At 46.1% G+C, this 21607-nt stretch overlaps 1 protein-coding gene across 1 annotated transcript in view; it reads right to left on the bottom strand.

Moving 5' to 3' along the window:
* Positions 1–21607, bottom strand: part of CACNA1I (calcium voltage-gated channel subunit alpha1 I) — a gene marked incomplete at both ends in the record, with an annotated part of 145899 nt that overhangs the window by 21893 nt on the left and 102399 nt on the right. Inside the window, 13 exons of the mRNA XM_082752386.1 lie at positions 220–404; positions 1422–1490; positions 2402–2525; positions 3567–3667; positions 4429–4845; positions 6002–6204; positions 8109–8199; positions 8639–8794; positions 9302–9419; positions 9937–10122; positions 10756–10907; positions 18665–19068; positions 20477–20783. Coding sequence (XP_082608512.1) covers positions 220–404; positions 1422–1490; positions 2402–2525; positions 3567–3667; positions 4429–4845; positions 6002–6204; positions 8109–8199; positions 8639–8794; positions 9302–9419; positions 9937–10122; positions 10756–10907; positions 18665–19068; positions 20477–20783 — 2513 coding nt within the window. The remainder of the gene's footprint in view (positions 1–219; positions 405–1421; positions 1491–2401; positions 2526–3566; positions 3668–4428; positions 4846–6001; positions 6205–8108; positions 8200–8638; positions 8795–9301; positions 9420–9936; positions 10123–10755; positions 10908–18664; positions 19069–20476; positions 20784–21607) is intronic.

The raw sequence follows: 21607 nt of genomic DNA, 5'->3' as shown, positions 1-21607 counted from the left end.
ACACTCCTACCAGGGCCAAAAAGCCTCTTTTGTCCCATGGTTTGGTTGTCTGATGAGGTATCTCCAGGGCCAAAGCCATATGGCTAAGGGGAACCTCCCTCTGTTTATTGGCTGATCTAAGATGACACTTTGACCAGTAACAGTGGGGTCTGACTCTGGGACCCTTCCTGGGGGTCCAGTGGGAAGGGGAAGCAGAGTAGGATGTGGTGGGGCTCTGACCGGAGGGGCCGTAAGGTGCGCAGCAGCCGGAGGACCCGCAGCACCCCCAGGATTTTGGCACCACCAGCAGAAGCTACCGAGACCACAATGTCGATGAGGGACACAAAGACCAAGAAGCCATCCAGGATGTTCCAGCTGCTGCGGAGATAAGCCTGATCGCCAAAATACAGGCCTAGAGAAACCACCTGCAAGAGAGGGGAGACGGGTAAATGGCTCCTCCGTGTTGCCTGATAGAGGGCAGCCACCGAGAGAGAGGAAGGATGGATAATGGCTATCAACTCCATGAACTCCATATGACCCTTCCTAAGGAAGCAGTGAGGATCCATTCTGCACCCCACAATCAATCTCATCACCTTTTTCTTTTGGCTGTAAGGATATGAAGGAAAATGTCCTTGGTGAAAGTGGTGGTACGTAACTCTAGAAACAACCACCATGCTTTGGAGTAGCATTTCACCACGTTTGCCTTCTCACCTCTCCTCTGCCTCCCTGAGCAACAGGACTTGGGAACATTTAGAAAACTTTTCCCTTCCATACCACAGATCTGGGGCAAGGGTCCCAGTCCAGACATCACCTTGGTTTTAGCAGGTAAAATGGGGCACCAAAACCCATACTCTGGCTCCTATGGGAGTGGTTTGATTCACAGCAGTTCTCAACACCAGCATGTGTTACAGACATCACTGGCCCTGAGGGAGAACTGAACACTCTAAAAATCATGGCAGTAATTTAGAAACAAATTTTAGGAGGTTTAGCTTCAGGCATCCAGTTTTGAGACTCTCTTTACACAGCTTTGAGACTCTTTCCTCAACATGAGAGGATTAACAAGATTTCTCTATTGTTGCAAAGACACCTATTGAATAATTATCTCAGCTCAGAACAATTTGTTAATATCACTGTAATTTTCCCCACTCTTGCTCCAGGAGGAAGGGAATGGACATTTGACATTATTACAAAATGCATACCTGGAGGCCAGCTATTCCTCCCAGATATCAAGATCCCCTTGGTTTTAAAACCCAGGATAAGCATCCCCTCCATGCATGTTCAGAAGGGAAACACCCCAGGCAGTATGTGCCTTTATCAAGATAGGGGGAAGGACTGACAAACTGAAAAGATGCAGAGATTTTAGAAGGGTGCTGGGCAAACATGAACCATGTTGTTCCTGACACTGGGAAAAGATTCTGAGCCATTCAGCTCCATTAACTTACCTTCAGCGTCATCTCAGCTACAAAAATTGCTGTGAAAATGTAGTTGGACACAGTAAGAAAGATTCTCTCCTAGAAAGCAAACAAAATACAAGAAAACAAACAAGCATAAAACAACAACAGCAAAACAGAGAAAGGCCTTAAATGCATCTTGACTTTTTCTCGTTACTCTGTGAGGCCTCTCTGGTGACCTTGATATCTTTTACTTTCCTGCAAGGGGTCTGAAGGCAGGAGGAATGAGAGGTGCTCCTGGCAAAGGTTGGTGCCAGACAGCTTTCAGCTTGCACACCTTAGCTCTGCCCTGTGCCACAGCCAGGACAGATCCCACACAGCTCCCCAAAAGCACAGTGGGTGGGATTTGCAATGCATCCTATGAATCTGGTTTCAAGGTGCTCACTGCCCCAGTCTGCCAGTGCTACTCACTACCCTGGGACTCCTTCCCGAAGGATTTCTGAGCACTGACCTGAAATGGTGAGTAACTGCAGTAGAGCTGGGGGTCAGCTAAGGCAGGGATACAAAAAAAAAAAAAAAAAAAAAAAAAAAAAAAAACCAAACATTTCATTTGCCAGTGCAGTCTCTCTTCCCTTTGACACACCAGTCTGAGCCACCTCCAAAACAGCTCAAAAGCAGTGTACATGAATGATAGCATACCATTCCTACAGAGACTTTGCTGCACATACAATTTGCTTCTGTTTATTTCCCAGTCCCCACCTTTCTGGCAAACAATCTATTAACCATGGGAACTCTTACCATGGTTAGGGAGGGAACTATGATGAGCCTATTACAAAGAGGACTGCTGCATTGCAAGACCCCACAGGAGAAGCACATATGATGTGAATTGCTAATACATGTGCATTTGAATAGATGAATGGGAGTTAGTGTTTAATGTTAAGTTTTATCCAGAAGCCATTCTGGTGCCAGGAAGACTTATGCACCTATGTCAATTGTGTGTTAAAAAGTAGGTGGGAGGGAATGGTGCTCACCGTGCTTCTGTGTTCAATCTGTGGTCTCTCCAGGGCAATGGTGATGCAGTTCAGGAAGATGAAGGCCAGCACAACATAGTCAAAGAGCTTGTGAGCAATGATGGTTTGGCAGAGGAGGCGAAACCTGCAAGAAAGTTCCAGTAGGCACCTGTGCTTTGGGCGGAAAGAGTTTAGGAGCTAGGAGCACAGAAAATTGAGTGATCTGGCCAAAAACTGAGCTTTGATGTGGTGGCTCTCCTATTGCTAATACTGATGTCTCTTGCCATGGCAGTATTTTGGCATAGCCCAGCATGGGGCAGAGCAAGGAACTGAACTTTGATGCATTGCCCCAGTGCCAGAGTGGTCTCCTAACCACTACGACTGTGTGCTCCTCTCTTGCCCTGTAAAGGAAAGGTTGTTCAGTTTCCCTCCCAGACTCACACCAAGGCAAAGAGGCCTCCTGCAGAAAGCCGAGGATAGGCAGGTAGGTTGGCTGTCACGGGGAACACACCTCTGCCTGCTCCGATGGACACTGCCCATTAGCACAGGTGTCACACGAAGCAAAGAGCTCTCCTCCATGGGCTGTAACACAAGCCCCTTCACTTCAAGGGGCAATGTCCATTGGTAAGAATAGTGATGTCTGGCTTACATGAGCATTTTCTCCCAGTGGGAAGAGCCCTTTAGCAGAAAGAATGTATCTCAAAATGTTTGTGTTGTTGTTGTTTTGTTTTTCAGGCATGGAGAATTCTAACTTTGCCCTAAAAGGTGTGATATGACTGCTGATAAGTTGGCACTGGGACTGAAAATGGAACGGAGAGGCTGTTCCGGTACCAAGGGAGGAAATACCATTGTTATGGAGTCATTAAAAATACATTCCTTCTCCTTTCTGAGTTAATATCAGTATTCCCTACCTCACTTGGCTATAAATATTTATGATTACACAGAAGAAAAATGGAATGCTCCAAAGGGAGGAGAAATCACAATAGCCATTTAGGATTCACATCCTCTCTTTCATCTCCAGAATCAAGGAAGAGACACATTGTTTGACTGTAGGAGAGATGGAGGAGACAAAACACATTCTCAATTGACAAGTTTAAAGTTTCAACCTAATGTTCAGGCTCAGGGGATGCATGGCAACAAATCTGTCCCTCCTCCTCAACCCTCTCATGGCAAAAACTGCACAAACCTGTTTTGAGGAGAAAAGAGATATATGGACCAGTCTTCCCGGAGCTCACACCAGTCTGGCTTATAGACTTCTATCATCTTCCGGATGCGAAAGCACAGGCTCTGGAGAGATGCAGCAGAAGCAAGTGTCACTGGTTAACTTCCCATTTGCCTGACAAAGGCACTCATCCTTTCTCATATGATCCCAAAACACCACTGCCTGGTGTTTCCCAGGGGCACTACCTGCCTTTCTTAAGCACCTGCAAGAGGAGATGGGCCCAAAGAACAAGCCACAGAAGAGGAGGTAGGCACTGCTTTGCCATGGCCTGTTTACCTCTCAGCTTCTGATTTCTTTCACACATCGTTAGAAATAATAGTGCTGGTATCCTATCTAGGGAAGGATATTGTCCGTGATGTCTTCTCAGATGTCTTCTGTTGGCACTTGGGATCAGAGGTGATTCAATTTCATACAGTGTGTAGGTCTGCTTAAATTTCTGCTGATCCTCCCTCCACTCTTTCTACCATTTGATCTGCTTACAAACTGGACATTGCAGTCTCCCAGTCTGGCACAGCAAAATCCACTTGCCTTCTCTCTTGTTCCTCTTCTTCCTGCTCTGGTCTGCCAATGTTCCTATATTCATATATCTGAAATAACAGCCTCCAAATGGCCATGCACGTGCCTCACCTCTGCCTTTCTCCCACCACCCACCTGCAAGACTACCTCATGGGCAGCCTGATGATGTGATGTGGGCTTAACTGGGCCCAGAAGATCCCACCTACATTCAGTGATGTCCTCCAGCTTGTACTTAAAGCACTTGAGGATGGAGCTGGGGTTTCCCACAGCACCGTAGTACAACCCCAGGTTCCCTGCACCAAGTACTCACATAATCTATCTCTTCATCATCTTCCCCACGCTCCTTGCGGTTGTTCATCTTTGGGAAGATCTCCTTAGCAATACTGGGCATTTTACCATTGCAGTCTTGATGCTCGCTGGCCCCTGGTACTGTCCCGAGCTTACGGGTCCCTCTGTGGCTGGATGGGACAGAGGCCAACTCCAGCAGGTCGCAGGAGCCTTTGTTGTCCAGGGAGAGTGTCCGGCGGTGATGAAACACCCTCCCTGCCCCATCTGGCTCCTTATCTCCTGCCCTGTGCCTCTCCCCGGACAGGAGGGACTCATGCTCGGCAGAGGGAGGTTTGTGCTTCAGGCTGTGTCCTCGGGCCAGGCTGTTCCAGCTGGAGCGACGGCTCCCCCAGGCCCCGCTGCGGCCCCAGGCCCCGTAGTGGGAACTGCGAGAGCTGGACTGTAAGAGAGCAGGACAGGGATTCAGCCATCCCAGACACAGGAAGGGAGCATGCTGCCCTGTTTCAGGCCACAGACTTCTCCAGATGGACTTTTTTTTAACCCTCAAGGAAGGTGTGTGTTGGGAAAGTAGTGGTAATCGCTGTAAATCTAACGACAAATTGATAATGAGCTAGCGATGGTGTTGGCTGCGATCGCTTTATAGCACCATCTGTGTGCAAGGCACTTACAGGGAAGGTAAACAATAAAGCCAAAGGCCAGGTGCCTGATGTTGTTACTTACACCAGCACAGAGCAAGAATGAAGCTTTCCAAAAATCTGATCGGCAGCATTTTACACTGCCCTGGGGTAAAAGATAATACAAGGTACGGGGAGATGGATAATCTGTCACACCATCTTTGAATACAGTCTTCGTAAAAGGAAGAAACGAGACAAACAGGCTTGTTGGTTACGGTCTAGTCCAACTGCATTAGCAACTTATCACGTAGCACATGGCTGCCAGCTCTCCCTGTTTAAAAATAACAGGGGCATGAATGCTCCTAGCATTGATGCATCCCCCTCAAAACCTGTGTGTGTCAGTGTGCAGAGAGCCCAGAGACTGATGTTACAAGGTGGACAGGTCTGAGACACGTTGGCTGGACAGTGCTAAGGGGCAGCAGGATCTTCTGTGAGGAGCTCCAAGTCAAGAGTTCTCTCATTGTACAAATAAAAAGCTACCAGAAAAACTATCTGTTATGGGACTTGGCAGTTCTGACAGCACCCAGACTTTCCTATGCTCTCAACTCACTCGGAGCATTGTTTTTGTACATGGTGCTCTAGGAAAACAGGGAAGGGCAAGAGGACAAAACATGCTTCACTCTAAGAGGAAGACCCTGTCCTCTTGGCATTTCCCCTCTCCTACCAGCAGAATGTAAGAGCTGAAACCTACACTTAATGGAGTATTGATCAATAACCTTGAAATATAGGTAAATAACCTAGAAATATAGCTAAATAATGTGAACTGTCCTGGCTTCCTAAGGGCAAGCAATGTGTCTGTGTTAGAAGTCTACAGCAGCAATGCAATCCTCTATAGCAGTCTCACAGCTGATGACAGAAAGGCAACGGAGTCCTTGGATTTCAAAAGAAGGGTATCACACGTGTTTCTACTCACTCACTCACCAAGGACCGCTGGTCATAGGTCATTCTGCCCAGGGACATTACGCTGCTCTTCCGGGAGCCAACAGCAACACGGATCTGGTCAGGCTGCAGGGAGTTACGTGAGGAGTTGGTGACTCCCCCAGCAGCCACTGGTGGGTTGGAGGAGGGCAAGGATGGGTCCAAGTGTCCATTTGGTGTCACAGGAATGGCACAGAGCTTGGGATCTGGGCAAAAAGAAGAAGAAAGAGGAAAACAAGAGAAACAAATAAGGTTGGTTCCTCCCCATCTGATGACTGTTTCAATGTCTAAGCTGCTTAGCATATTAGCAGCAGCTAGCAGTGTGTTAGCTCTGTGGTCAGCATTGGTTCCTTCTCTTTTAGGGTGCTCTAGCAAAAGTGATGCAAGCTAGAAAGACTTTGTTCTCCTCGATCCCCCAAAATGACGGCAGCTCTCCTTGAGGCCAGAAGGCAGCTTTCCTTGAGGCAGAGTGCTGGTCAGGCAGACAGGCAGAGCAAGAGGCTGAACCCTGGCAGCAAGGGGAGGAGAGCGTGCTTCTGCGTGCCAAGAGCAGATACCTGCATGTCCAGGTCTGAACAGATACCGCCAACTGTCAGACAGGCAGACACTGGCTATTTAAAGCTGTTAGGCTGAGACACTGAGCAAGAGAGGAAGATGTGGGGAGACCCACAGCCATCCCTGCTTCGGGTTCTGCTTTAAATTCCTGTGATCAGACTCCTCATCCCAGCCTATCCTACAGTGGGCCTCTTCAAATGACTGATCACTGACCTTGAAGATCCAGGGCACCTTCGAGGGCTGTGTTAGCTTCTGTGAAAAACCATTGACATTTGCGAAGATGGATAGCAAGGATAGGGTAGTGGCCTTTAACACCTGAAAGGACTGTAATAATCATTTCTATTTGACCTACTGAATAATGAAGGTCAAATATCCTTGCCTGCATTCAGTATCACAGCTCTGCAACCTTTTCCCCACCTGTCCTTCTGGGGCTTTGGCTGCCTACATTCAAAGTGAGCTCTGATATAGTGAGGCTTTGTAACCCAGATCAGACTGCTGTGAAAACAGCTAAGTTGTGAGAAAGGGCTATGACAAGCCAGGTCTGGAGACTACTTCTTGCCACAGGAGCTGCATTTAAGCTCAGCCCCACATCTGTAGTCCTTGCCTGGGTTATGCTTGTGCCTGTCCTTGCACATTGTGGATCCTGACCTTGTCTTGCTGAATGAACTTCTTGGCTTGACCTTGGACCTGCCTCATCCCTGCGGACATGCTTGGCAATCACTCAACCATTGTTAGACCCTGGCTACCATCAGCAGACCTGCCCTGCTCACCTTGTGCAAGTACTGTACCTTTGTTGGTGCAGTCCCTGCCCTGACACCCTGAATGCCCCCCTGACCATCCCTTTCAGAGCAGGCTACTCGCACTGCTCCCTGCCACCAAGTCCTGTCTGAGGCATAACACCTTTTGTAGAAAGACTTGCAGTCTTCAAGGAAAGACTTCAAGGAGTGGAGACCTTGACCGGCAGTTTGTAGGCAGACTGTTCCAACAGTTAATTATCCTTCCTTAAAAATATGTGGCTTTTTTCAGTCTGAGTTTGTCTAGCTTCAGCTTCCAACCTTTACAATCTCATTATGTTTTTTTCTGCTCAATTAAAGAGCCATCTACCATCAGAAATCTATCCTTATGGTCGGCAGTTACAGAGTGTGTGATCAAGTTACTTCTCCAGCTTCTCTAAGCTTCATTAGCTTCTCACCATGAGGCAGGGCTTCCAGATTTGTCTGAGTCCTTTTTAATGTGTTGGTATCCCCTCTCCAAATGTGGCTCCCAGATTTGAACACAGTGTTCCTTGGTGCCCCTGAAGCTGAGCAGAGATGGTGTCATCTTCTCACTACTATTTGCTGTTTTTCAGGTCATTCAGGAACTGCTCCCCTTAGCTATCACATTCCAATAGCACCAGGTTTCCACCAATAACACCACAAACTAGCATAAAGTTCAAAATGAAACCCAGAAAATTCTACCTTGGAGATGGGAGTGAATTTTCTGCTGAATTTGCTTTCAAAGTTCTTACTAAACAGCAATAGGATGCAAGCAAGTGAGGCTGTTTGAGCTATCATACCTGAGCCTTCCTGGACCTCTTGGAACTGATCTAACTCCTCTATGTTTGATGAACTCTGATCTTCCTCTGAGTATGACCGGTTGGCATCGCCCTGGAACACACAAATTAAGAAGCCGGGAACTCATAAACAGAAAAGACCATTTTATTTTTTTTTTCTATTTCATTGCTGGAACAACTGTAAAATCCTCCATGGCAGCCATGCATCAGCAGGAGCACTGGGGAGTTCAATGGGACCTGGGATGGCTGAGGTACTGTGTTCTTATTTTAGGAGGTTGAAAGGATTCACCTTTGCAGGTGTTGCATGGGACAGAAATTATGAACTCCCTTCTAGAGGGCTTGTCTCTTTCATTGTAAAGATTAACACTGTCATCTATTTTTTAGAGATACCCACCCTGAATTTCAGAAGGGAAATGGCAAAGGTGTGATACTTTGGGAGTCCTCCACCCCAGTACCCTCCAAGTGTCTTAAAGGTCCCATTTTTAGCAGCTCTCTTCCTCTTCTCCTTGGAAGAAGCTTTAGTGACAACTTACCTCAGCCTGGAATCCCTCCACAAGGATGGCCACCAGCAGATTGAAGAGCACATAATTGCCAAATGTCATGAGAGCCACAAAGTAAAGGGATGCCCATGGTGAGGTGGAGGCCATGCCGTTATAGAGCACAACATTCCAGTCTTCTTGGGTTAGGATCTGCAACCAGGAGCAGAGCAATGCAAACATGAAGGAAGAATGTGGAAGGGACAAGGACAGTGAAAGCACTTCAGGATGCACCAGGCCTCTTAATTTCTCCATAACCACACACCTACTACCCATTGTTATGTCCTGCTGTGGTACTGCCCCAATAATGCTAGCTGAGCAAGAAGAAACAAGAACAAACATGAGGGCAGACATGTGCTCAGGTGACAGTGTTAAACACAGACATTGCCACAACAGAAGTGACCTTTACAAACTCTCTCCTAGGAAGGAAGGAGCCCCTCTCTCTGAGAAATCCCAGTCACCATGGTACAATACACAATCGCTCTTCCTCCTTTGACATCAAATGCTGGAGCCTTTTGTGCTATCAGAAGAGAGTGCAATTCTCCACAATGAGAAGAAACACCTCCTGGTCCTCACTTTGCCTTGTCCTGTATTGGCAGGGTGCATGAGGCACAAACCTACAGACAACAGTCCTACCCACGGAGAACAAAGCTGGCTCACCTGGAAGACGGTGACGATAGCCCACAGCAGGGAGTCAAAATTCTTCCGGTCGGGAATTGTATCTCCCGTGTCCGTCCTGAGGCTGAACTTGCAACCAAAGATGTGCATTCCGAGGATGCTGTTGGCACAGGAGGAATTAGTGCTAAATTTAAATCTCTCTGTCATACAGGTGCTAGAGAACAACGCAGCCAGGCCACTGGGACCTATCCGTGAAGAATTCATGTGTTGCAAACCAATAGCTCACCACAAAACCTCATGTCCCATCACATATTGCCTCCAGCCTGTCTGACCAGTGCATCCACAAAGCACACTGACAAATTTTCTTGGGTGCTTCCTGCTACCCTTCTGTCAGTCAGCTCATAGGCTGAACTCTTCCTGCAGCCGCTGCTGATTGCCAAGCGATGCCACCCATCTTGCAATGGGGCATTATGCTCAGTACATGCATTTGGTGGCAGCATTTCTCCACCCCGTCCAGGCCAAATCTTCAGCTACTGAACCTGATTTAGGGCAGCAGGGGCCTCAGCCTCTTTGGGTGAGTAAATTTCTGTCAGTGCTGCCTAAGATGACAAGATGAGCCATGTGTTTTTGTACTGAAGTTGCTGTCAATACGAACTGTGAGCCAACTGCCTCCTCACCTGAAGATGAAGATGAAGAGCATAAGGAGCATGCAGAAGGTGGCCACGTTGTCCATAGTCTTCATCAGCACCACGAGCTGGCGGCGCAGTGCGGGCATGAAACGCACCAGCTTCAGCACCCGCAGGAGACGGAAAGTCCTTAGCACAGAGAGGCCCCCATCTGACTGGCCGATGATCTCCCAGATGCTATGGCCCAGAAAGGCACAGGGAGCGCAAGGGACAATGTAAAAAGAGATGTGAACAGGCAAAGACAGAATAACAATGCTAATCCAAGTTATCACCTCCACATGGGCAGCACGCACAGAGGGATCAGAGAGAAAATCTTCTCAAACAATATGCAATTAGAAGTACATGCTACAGGTTTATACTCATCTGTCAAAAGCTGCATTTCTCCATTCATGAACATGGCACTGCATGTTGCAGGACAGAGGAAAGGATTGTAGCACTAAGCCCTAGCAAATCAAGTTCTTGTAGCACACATTAAACCTCTGTGGCATCCTTCATTTGTGCATTTCAAAAAATGTTTCACAGATAATATTTGTTGTGGACTTGCAAGACAATTGAGATGGCCTCTGCTCTACAGAGGAGAGAAGAGAGGGGCAGAAATGCTACATGGTTTGCCCAGAGTTACCAAAATTGTTGGGAAATGACTTCTCAATCTCTCAATCCTTTGCCTTGTGCATCAGCTCAACTCTTTTTTTTTTTTTTTTTTTTTTGTTAAAGCTGCTAAATCCTTTTGGAAAAGGCATATGAAAACATGCAAGCTTTACAGTGTTTTTTACTATATATATTTCAGTTGATCCCCAAGACCCTTGTCACCTGATGATGACGATGATGCTGTCAAAGATGTTGTAGGGGTTGCGGAGGTAATCAAAGAGACCAAAAGCAGCAAGTTTCAGGATCATCTCTAGGGCAAACATGCTTGTAAAGACAACGTTGCTTATCTCCAAGATGTTGGTCAGTTCCTCTGGCTGGAGAGAAGGCAAATTCAGAGTCAGAACTGAAAGAACAGAACAGAAATAAAGTGCCACCATTCCCAGGGGACAAGCTCTGTAGGGAATGGTGAAGGACCATGGGTGAGATTCGAATGGGACAGGATACAGCCACCTTTGCACTCCAATTCACGTTTATTACCTTCATCATAGATTACATCTCTAACAAATTCTTGTATGGCAGGGAGCTCCACAGCCTTTCACGCACACGAGGCTGACCAAGCATCTCCCACATCCTACTGTATTCACTGGCCCCCTGGCTAAAGGCTGATTCACTTTGTGCAAAGAACTTGAGTACTTCTGAAGCAAGGCAAAAGTGGCTGGTCTGTGATCTCAAGACTTTGCTCTGAGGTTTCCACATAACTGGCACAATTTGTTTTTGAAATTTACAAAACATTTGAATGTCAGAAAACAGTCCCCCATTTTCCTCTAAATCTCACTGCAGTTTTTTATTCCTTTTCCATGCTTTTTTTCCCCTGCCTTCCTCATTTTCTCTTCTCCCACCCCCCAATAAATCCTTGATGTGCATCAGTTTTCCTCGTCTTGCTCCGGCACTCTTCTCATGTCTCTGTCCTATGAGTGGTTTCAATAATTACCTAAGGAAATATTAGGTTGGATGAATAACAGAACTATGAGGAGGGGCACACTGCTAACACCTCCCTGTATGGGACAGGAAGAGCAGGACAGGGTGAGGAAAAGAGAGAGCAAGAGGAGAAAGACAGATGTACAAGGTGAAAATCTCCAGGGATGACACAAGATGACTGTGTAGAGGAAAATGAAAAGAAAAAAAAAAAAAAAAAAAAAGGAGGAAAAAGGAGAAAAAAAAAAAAAGGCAACCTGACCCTGCCCCAGGCACTTCTCCTGGTTGAATCTCTGACACATCTTTCAGCCCCTGTGAAACAGCCTCTTCCAGCAGTGACCAATGTGTTTGTGCATAAGAGAGAAAGTGTTTTAATGACTCCATCAGTGGAACAAGACTGAGCAAATTAAATTACTCCTCCTTTTGTTTTCTGAATTAATGACTTTCTTCACTGTGTGCAGCCTTGGAAACTTCTCTGACAAGGTTAGCAAAGGGTCTAGACTGTTTCCTCAGGAATGATGAAATGTTGCTTCAGAGGGAGACAGAGGCTGCACTGATGTCATTGATGAGGGATGCCAGGTTCTTGCTGCCCCCCTGTGTGAAACGGAGGCATTCCCTGTGCTGAATTTGGGATGGACAAAGCACCTCTCACCCCAGTGACTGGGAATGCACCAGGCCAAACAGCAAAGGCTGAGCTCTCCAGTAAGGCCAGATGCATGAGGGGCAAGATGTGTGCAAGCTTGCCCATGCTTACACATACTCAGACACACACATGTAAAGCCCATGGAGACCATCATGCAATGGCCAGGTATTAAATTTTCTCTAAATGAGAGAAAAACCTCCTCCCAGTATAGTGGGTTGCATCCTGGGGCCAGGCTGTGCAACCCACAGCCTTCAGACCACACGAGACTGTTACAGTGATTCATCTAGCTGCAGCACATTGTTGGTCATTACCTTCCCAAGCAGTAGTGGGTAGGAACCTGTTCCCAATGAAGGTATGTCACCTTTCCAACCCAAGGGACAGTACACAGCAGATCCAAGGCACTTCCTCAGGGCTCCACTGTCCCAGTTTTCCATGGGACAAGTATGTCACACATCAGATAAGGTTATCTATTTGATGTTAACTTACTGTGCCACTAAGCCTCAGCTCCAAGCCTTCAAGGTGAGTCTGACCCAGGCCCTGTAGTGGCAGGCAGTAGTACTCTCACTGTTTGCTTATCCATGCTAAAAAGGTGGCCAAAGACTCCCCTCTTCCTTCACATTGCTGTGAGCTATGCCTGGATACCAGGTCACTCTCTTAAGCATCACCTTCTGGTTCTGGGTCTGAACTTCCCCCTAAAGCTGGAAACTGCTTTAACCCCTATTCTGGGGTCCAAATCTGGCTGTCCTCCTCCCAGATGAATACATGGACTGGAAACTGCTCCTCTTACAGTTCATGTTGTAACTTCCCATGTCTTTTGCTAATTTCTTGCACTCCTCGGTGCAGGTTTTTATTGAAGTAGTCCATTTCTTGAAAATAATAAAAAAAAAAAAGTGGAGATGGCTCAATTTATATCCATAATTACATTTGAATAACAAAACCATCCTGAAAATGAAGGGGAGAGGAGGGGAGATTAGAGTGAAGAGAGGGAAAGAATGAGCAAGTGCACACAGGAAGGGAGAAATGAAGATCACTTCACTGAGAGCCAGGCACTAATGACACCAGCCGGAAACATGAGGTCCATATGCTAAACAGAGATGCCAATTTCAGCTTGAATCAAATGATTATGTCAGTGAGAATGAGGAATGTAAAAAAGTAGCAGGCTATGATGGTGGATTATCCTCCTCTCTGCTGTCCATGCTTTCTCTCTTGTGCTGTCATAGGGAGCAATTGATGTTTGAAAAGCCATGCTTGCATCTCACTTATGGAAAAGGTCACCTGTTCCCCTGTCTCTCCTTCCCTCCCTGACATCTGTTTCTCTAGTCAAGCTTCCACCTGTTAATCTTTTTCTAATGGGCCATCAATCAGACCCAGCAAAGCATCCTTCCTAGAGAGAGGGGCAGGAAGGACTGGGTAGGGAAAGAAAGGAGACATGAGCAGAGAGAAAAGCAGCAAGAAGAAACAAGACAAACAAACAAAAGCAGAAAAAAAAAAATAGCAAAATGAACTCACTGGCACCCAAAAGAAATAGAGAAAGAGAGATGTTTAAATACTGAGTAAAAAAGAAGTGCTAGCTGGGGAGGGAAGAGCAAGACAGAAGGAATGTACCCAGGAAAAAGAAGAGAAAAAAAGGAGAGAGCCAGCTGGAGGGGCCCAAGTTTGACAGTGAACATGGCTGGTGTAGGGGACTCAGGCCAGAGAAATGTGAACTTAATGAAGAGGGCAAGTGAATGGGGGAAAAGAGCTTTTCCCCTTTTCTTCCTACTGGCACAAGGGATTCCCAACACAACGGATGTGTCACCTCAGAGTTGTGACAGATGCCCAGGTTCCTACAGACAGCACCCAAGCATCCAGTGTAAAATGGTTATTCCTCCACCCAGACCACATGTGTTTATCTAGAAATCATAAAATTGAAGTCTCCACAAGGAAAGGCCTCAACTCAAGGCTATTTTGGTCCAAGCAAAACCAGGGAACACTAGAAATCTCCCCAAAAGTTAAGTCTGTTCATATTGCCAAGCCAGGATAGATTGGTTTAGCCATCACATGGAGAGAGAAACTCAAACAGAACTATGGGAGATAAGGATTGGGCTGAGGATGGTGGCCTGAAGGGGAGAGGGTCCAGGGGGTAAAGCATGCCCAGAACCAGTGTTTTAACCAAACTGGTTTGCCTGTTCTGCCTCTTTCCAAATCCACACAGCTACCTAATTCAGCTCCCCATGGTGCTAAATCCTTCATCCCTATCAGTGCGGATCAAACACTGGGAGTATTTGCATGATTCAAGCCTTCAGGGCTCCAGACCAGTGATCAGAAACCAGAACTGGGGCAGTAAAGAGCAGCAGCTCAGCCTTCTTTTTTTTCCCCTTTTCAGTTTCTTACTAATTAACATTAGAATTCTTATCTCAGATTAGACTGAAAATGTAATTAGCTCATTATCTGACAGCAGCCAGAAACTCCCACACTATCAGAAAAGTTAGGAATATGCAGACCACCATGAAGCCACTGCAGGAGGAGTTTCTTCTGACCAGGACTAAATTGGCAGCTGTCTAGAAGCTGAAGAGTGATTGATGTAATCTATGATTGATGTAATCTATGTAGACCAGCCCTACCAAATTCCACCTGCACATCACTGCCCTTGAAAGCATGACCGAAAAATTCCATACAGAGGCCTCTCCAGCCTGTCCATTTTTATACATCATTTCAAAGTTACTTGACAATAATCAGAAAAGTCACGGAAATCAGCCATGGAACGTACCAGCTAGCTTTTACTTTCTCTAGTCACCACAACCGATGCAGGATTTCATAATGTTTTGTTATTCCCTAGTTTTACAAGACTTAAGTGATGTCGTTTCATCCACCACCCTGGGGAGACTGTTCCATCATTTACTAAATGTCAGTATGATGAGCTGGCTTGGACACTTGCTGAATGTTTCTGACAAGCAGCAAATAGCAAAAAGAGAAGCAATAACTGTAAAATATGAACTAGTGGATCCAATAAATGCTGGTATAAAGGGAAATCATGCAGGCTAACGGATATGAAGGTGCCGATTCACAGGACTGGTCTAGCTGGGAGACGTGATCATCTCCTGATCCACACCTCATAAAGTATTGATCTGATGCACAAAGAAATGTGGGAAGTAGATCCTATAGGAGGGAAACCAAGGTACTCTGTATTTGTCTTCCTGGCTACTAAAGGCAAAGATGTGCAAGTCTAACAGACCATTTGAAGAAAATGAGAAAGGCAGCCTGGGACATTCAGCTGGGACCAGCCTTTCATCCTCATGCTGATGAAGGGAAAAAAAGCAAACAGCACCAGATCCTCTGTGAATATCAAAAAAATAAGCTTCTTTAAAGGATCCTTCTGGACAGCCACAAGCATTTAATATCTTGATTTTCTACACTGGATTTTAAAAATAAGCACTTCCAAGCAGAGGCAGATCTGAAAAACTGCAAAAACTATTTCAAGCAGGTCAAAGCTTGAAATGATGGATTTCAGCTTGTGCAATGTCCCAGCAATATCTGAAGACCTAATACTGAGGGTATTGCGTGGTATAATGCAATGATGGATTTGTATGAACTTATCTATTTACAAGTGATAACTTGTGATAAGCTTAAGGATTAAAAATGACTCAGAGCAGACAGTTTGTCCCAAAATGAGTTGATTTCCCTCACAAGAAATGTGTAAGGAGATGGGAAGGTGCCTTGGCCACACAAACAGGACAGGAGAAAGAACCTGATGGATGTGACAAAATTTAAAGGTGATTTGGATGCAGGTAAAATGGTTTGAATTGCTGAGGTTAAGTTTCCTGGAAGGAAAACAAACAAAAACCATTGTGAATATTAAAAATGTGAATTGTAACAGAATCTGGTCCAATCCCCCCCTCACTCAACACACAGATCATTTAAATTTATGTTTTTCTTTCCGCTGGTCAAGGCTCAGGAATTGAAGGCTAGACTTGCACACTGCCTCTGTCCTTAAGATTCCTCTGTTTCTCAGCCTAAGCCCTGTGCCCAGCTCCTGCAGTCTCTCTCCCCCATTACCCTGGTGGTTGCTGGGTGCATTGATCTGTGGGCCACCTCTCATCCATATAGTCCGTGAGGAAGTGGAACAGCACAGAGCTGATGGACGTGCTGTGAGCTGCTCACAGGACCGCTCAAACCTGCAGTGCCTTCATACACACTCCTGCCCAGACAGATATGTCCCGGTGAGAGGCTGGGATTGTGATCTCTCATGCCCCAGAAAATCAAAGCTCAAGGGGTCTCCATTCCTGTTAGCTCTCAACTGGAAGAGATTCACACGATGAAGCAGCAGAAACAACAGGAACTACTTCAGTCACAGGATGGTGTCACCCTGCAAATCCCAGATCTCTGGGGGCAGAAGGGTTTCCTAGACATTATTCTATGAAAATTTGTGTTTCTAGATGGAAATGTATCAGGAAAAAGAGAAAGGAAGGAGAGAAAAGTGGACAGTGAAGCACCAGTCTGAGATATAACAGTAGCAGGGCTTGAGAAAAAATCAAAAAGCAAAGAGAAGTGCACACATATGCCTCTGTGGTTTTGAGTTAGCCACAGACCAAAAAATGCTTGGAATTAATGTTATGAACTACTTTTTTATTTATTTTTTATTTTCTTGTGCCAGGTAAACAGGGCTCAGCACACATTTTAAATAAACAGGCTGCACAACATTTTCCAGTTATGATCAATTTGGTCAACATCTTTTTTTCTAGTAGGAACAGCCCACAGGGCTGTGAGTTTTTCCTAGGTACTTATGGATAAAAAGTGATAGCATAACTTTAAGGATGTGTCATTAATAACCTGCTACTAGAAACCCTGAGGCTGCAGGCAGATCCTGCTCTGCTGAGGGCTGTGCAAACACAGCAGAGGCAGCCCAGAAGGGCTTAAATTCACATACACAATAGCCATAGAGTGAATTCGCTACCTCCAGCACAAATACTCTTCTGTTAAACTCTTAATTCACGCAGTCTCCAATAAGCCAAAATGAACAATGCCTCTCCCTGCTTGGTGCTTGCATCAGTGGGCAGTTTTCACATTGTCCTGGGCTTCAACCCTTAGTCATCTTTCTGCTACGTGATAAATACATCGCTCTTTTTTATCTGTTTTCATGAGTCAACCCCTCCAACCTCTTCTTCATTCTCCTCTCCTCTGAGCTCCTGCCAGTATTTTTCTGGTACTGAAGCATACAGAGCAGTTTTGCATTCTGGGATCAAATTAAGGTTCCCTCATATCAGAATATCCCTCCTCATATCAGAAATCAGCTGGATTTTGAAAAATGGTCTAATGCTTGATATATGGGTGGCATCCAGACATCTGGGGCTTCAAATACTGGCTCAGCCACTGTGTTGCCTCAAACAGGGAAATTAAGGTGCTCTGGGTTTCAGGATATCTCCATCATGTTACAGCACAGGGCAAGTCTGAGTGCCTGCTTAAACCAGTCTCACTACCTGTCTCATTGCTACCTGAGACTGTTCAGGGCCAGAATTGGACTTGGCTCCAAAGCTCCCTGATGCAGACAGCATCTCAGCTGTGGACCAATCCCCTATTTTTGTGATCTTGACAGATACGTGGGGTGAATCATGGCCACGTTCAGACTGGTGGTGTGAATTTGAAGCATAGACTCCTTTAACCCAAAGTGCAACAGAGCTACCAGACAGCAATGCAGATGCAAGGTCACGGACATATTTAATACCCTCTCAAGACTGCTCTGCACATCACAGAGTAGACATAGCCTCTGTTTCCCAGCTGTAAAATAAGGGCACACAATCCTTCTCCATCTCACAAGTCTGTCATTAGGATAAAGTGTGCTGCTGACTCAGAGCTGCCTGAAAACTATTGGCACGAAAGGCAAACCTGTGCCCACACCTGCTGTCTATGCCTTGACCTATATCTATCACTTCTTGCTGTCAGGGCAAAGGAAAGGCTCAAGCCATCTGAGCCCCCAAAAATGACTGGAGGTGGGAGGTGGTGCCTTTCCTAGCCTTCTTGTGCAGATAGACTGTGCTCAGGCATCTCTTAATTAAGCTGGAAAGGCTAGCAAGCTGATGGATTTGAATTGAGATGCTGGTGAAGTGCCTGTGACATCCCCAGAGGGCACATTAAATTAACCAAATAGACTAAGGATTCAGTAAGCTAATGAAGAGAGAAATGAGAGAGATGAGGAAGATGGAAGAGGCGAGGGTGAAGAAGAGAGAAGCAGATGGAGAGAGAAGATAGAGTAGAAAAGAAAAAGAGGAACGAAAGTGAGAATGGATGAGGAAAAAGAGGGACTGAAGGGAACTGAGTGGAAAATACTTGGAGGCAGAAAAAGTGATTAAGTGCAGGGATAGGGAAAAAATGACCCTGCAATATCCTGAGGCTTTCTCAAAGCCATGCTGGGACCATCTGTGCTATGGCCTGGGGTCCAAATTGCTCAATCTCTGCCTCCAGCGGGTTGCACCTGCTGCTTAGCCGTATCCCTGAGCACAACTCTCCGCTCCCTACCTCCCACCCTGTGTGTCTTACCTGCTCGTGGTGCTCAATGCCCATGCTGATGGTGTTCACGAGGATCGCGATCATGATCCCACGGTTGAAGTACTTGCTGTCCACAATCCCTCGAAGCTTGACCCTCACTTCCCGCCACATGTCACTGCAGAGCTTCAGCCGTCCACCTTCTTCCACCTCCTCCTCCTCCTTCTCCGGTGCTGAGGCACCCTGGTCCCCTCTGCTGCCCTCTCCCTCCTCTTCACTGGCTCCTCCATCCTCCTGGTCTGAATCAGCGCTGCCCAGGACAGAGAGTCTTCGGGATGCGTCATGTTCCCCCCTGTGGCATCGGGGACAGTTGGCGGGATCAGAGGTTGCTGTCACAGCAATGGGCTGGACCAAGCCCTGAGGAGGGCAGTCAAGAGAGTTGTGCTGTTGGCAAAGCCCTGGGGAGAGAAATGATTGTGCTTAAAAGAGAAAGCACTGTTTCCTCAAAAAAAAAAAAAAAAAAAGGCATTCAAGCTGGGCACCTGTTTGACTTTTGGGATTTTAGACACTGTAACAGGGCTTTTTAGCTGTAAGGATGATTAAACACTGGCAAATCATCTCAAGGGCAGCAATAAAAGCCATTGCCGTTGGGTGCTTTACACTGACTGGCTGTGTCACCAGAAGGCATGGTACTGTTCATCTGCCAGTGATTAGGCTCAGCGGGGGTTCATGTCCATCAGAGGAAGAACTGTTTTGTCTGATGCAGAAATCATAGCTTTGGACTCAGTCACTTGTATTAAGTGTGAACTGAGGGAAAAATGATCATGAGGGCTGCCTCTGGCCTGAACAGATACAAGGCGGGTCCGAGAACCCAGACACTGAGCTGAACTCTCTAAATTAGAGATGCTACATTAGCAAAGCATCTCTAGAAGACAGAAGAGGTAACACAAGAGCAGTTCTTCCTGATAGTCCATGCACTCTGAATCAGAATGATCTGCTGACTTCAGTGAGAAAACCAAGTTCCTCAAATCTCCAGTCGCACCTGGAAGACCAAATGGACACTTGTGGGAATGAATCAATTAATTAATTAACACAGTGCATGAGAACTGCAGAAACCTTCTCAGTAAGTAAAGAAAATGAAAAACTGAGTATGCAAGACTAGCTGAAGGAAAATCTGTCTTTTTACTTGTTAACTGAGAGCATTTCTTATGAAAGGCATCAGCAGGCAGTTAATACTAACTCTATAATTCCATTTTTACAGTCACTTTTCAGGCCAGGAATCCAATTTAAATGGTACCTCATGTCTAATTTTACACAACAGGATGTGTTCCCATCAAGAGAAATTGTCTCCATTGCCCTTGCACATCAAACTGACTTCTTCAGTATTGCTCTTCTCTCTTGGCTCTGGGGACACCCTATTGCAGTTCTATTCATTTTGCTTCTCTCCTGAGGTCCCATAGCAACTCATTTTGGGAGCAGAGTTGTGGGGGACCAGCTATATCACCTAGCCCAATCCTTAGTCCCACTGCCTCATATTTCCCTAATACATCTCTTTCCCAAACTTCCATCACTCCCCTACTATACCAGACCTCAAGTCCTTTCCAAGACTCAATCAGTGTTTTTAATATTGTCACAATTTGTTTTCAGATCTGGGTTGCCTGTTAGTCACCCTAGTTTCCATTCCCACTTATGCTGGTCCCCTCCACCTGGTGCACTGGCCATAGCTCCATGTTCTATGGCCAATGATAATTCTAACTCTGTGCTTTGTAGGTAGAGCTCCTTTGGCAAGCTAGCACATGGAGATGCTCCCAGTTATGCTCACATTTCCACTACCAACACTTCCAGATTTACCCATACAATCCTTACTGTAGTGCCTCTGGCTTTTCCTGTTCATGCCTAGCTTGGCATTGCTCGGCTCCACGTGGCCCTGGCGCCGGCTTTGTATGCTGTTGTACAGCCCAAGGGTGCGGCGCTTGGCTTTGCGCACGATGTGGCAGACGTATTGGAAGATCTCCTCGTAGCAGTCTCCCGGCTCCATGTAGCTGGCGACAGTGCTGGAGGAGAGGTACCGGGCCCGCTGCTCCTGCATCAGCTGGTGCTCCCGCTGCTTGGTCTCCGAGAACTGCGTGGCGATGACCACCAGGCACAGGTTAATCATGAAGAAGGAGCCCACCTAGTAGCAAAGGAGAAGGAGGGACAGGCGTTGTCAGTGTGAGCAAGGATATATGGCAGAGGGGAAAGAAGAGAGAGGAGGGGAAGGTGAACACAGGAACTAGAGCTATCATCAGTCTGCATATGGAGATGGGATTTCAGGAAAAGCCAGCATTGGCTGAGATTACTTTTGGGAACTCACTCCCTGTTGTTTCCCTACAGAATTTAGAGCTCTGAACGGAAATTCGGGAAACGCAAGTCCTAATTTTGGCTCTTTTGTCAGGGTTTGGGACCTTTAGCAAGTCACTTAGTACTTACCTACAAAGGGTTTGATGAAAATTGAACTTTTCTTTCCCTCTCCTTTGTCTTAAATAGAAGATGTGAAAAAGGATTATTTTGGTTGCTTTATCCTTTTCTTGCTCATTTACTACTGGAAAAATCATGCACTGTCATTTACGGTCTTCAACTCTTGGAGGACACGTCAGTGTTCTTGGGGCATTTTATTTATTTCTATCATTTACACCACAAAGGGAGATGGCACTTTGCTGAAATGAACGAGCTCTTGAAATTGGAGTTTACAAAAACTAATGATTTTGAGAAGGACTCTAAATAGTCTGTCAAAACAGTATTTCTTTGCTCAATTTCCATTCTTCTGATTCTTCTGAGACCAGACATTTTATAATTGCTCTTATTTTACTTGTCCTCCAGCCTAGGTGGATTTTCCATGTCAAATACAAAAACAACCACAGCTCATTCCACCAGTTTCTCAGAAATGAAACAAAAATCCCAAGTTCTTGCTATTGTCCCTACAGAAGCCAAAAAGTCATTCCACCAAAAGGTGGAATT

The sequence above is a fragment of the Aythya marila genome, assembly GCF_965140915.1.
Source record: "Aythya marila genome assembly, chromosome: 1".
Classification (NCBI taxonomy): Eukaryota; Metazoa; Chordata; class Aves; order Anseriformes; family Anatidae; genus Aythya; species Aythya marila.
The sequence above is the reverse complement of the archived record's forward strand: the minus strand, read 5'-3'. Positions and strand labels throughout refer to the sequence as shown.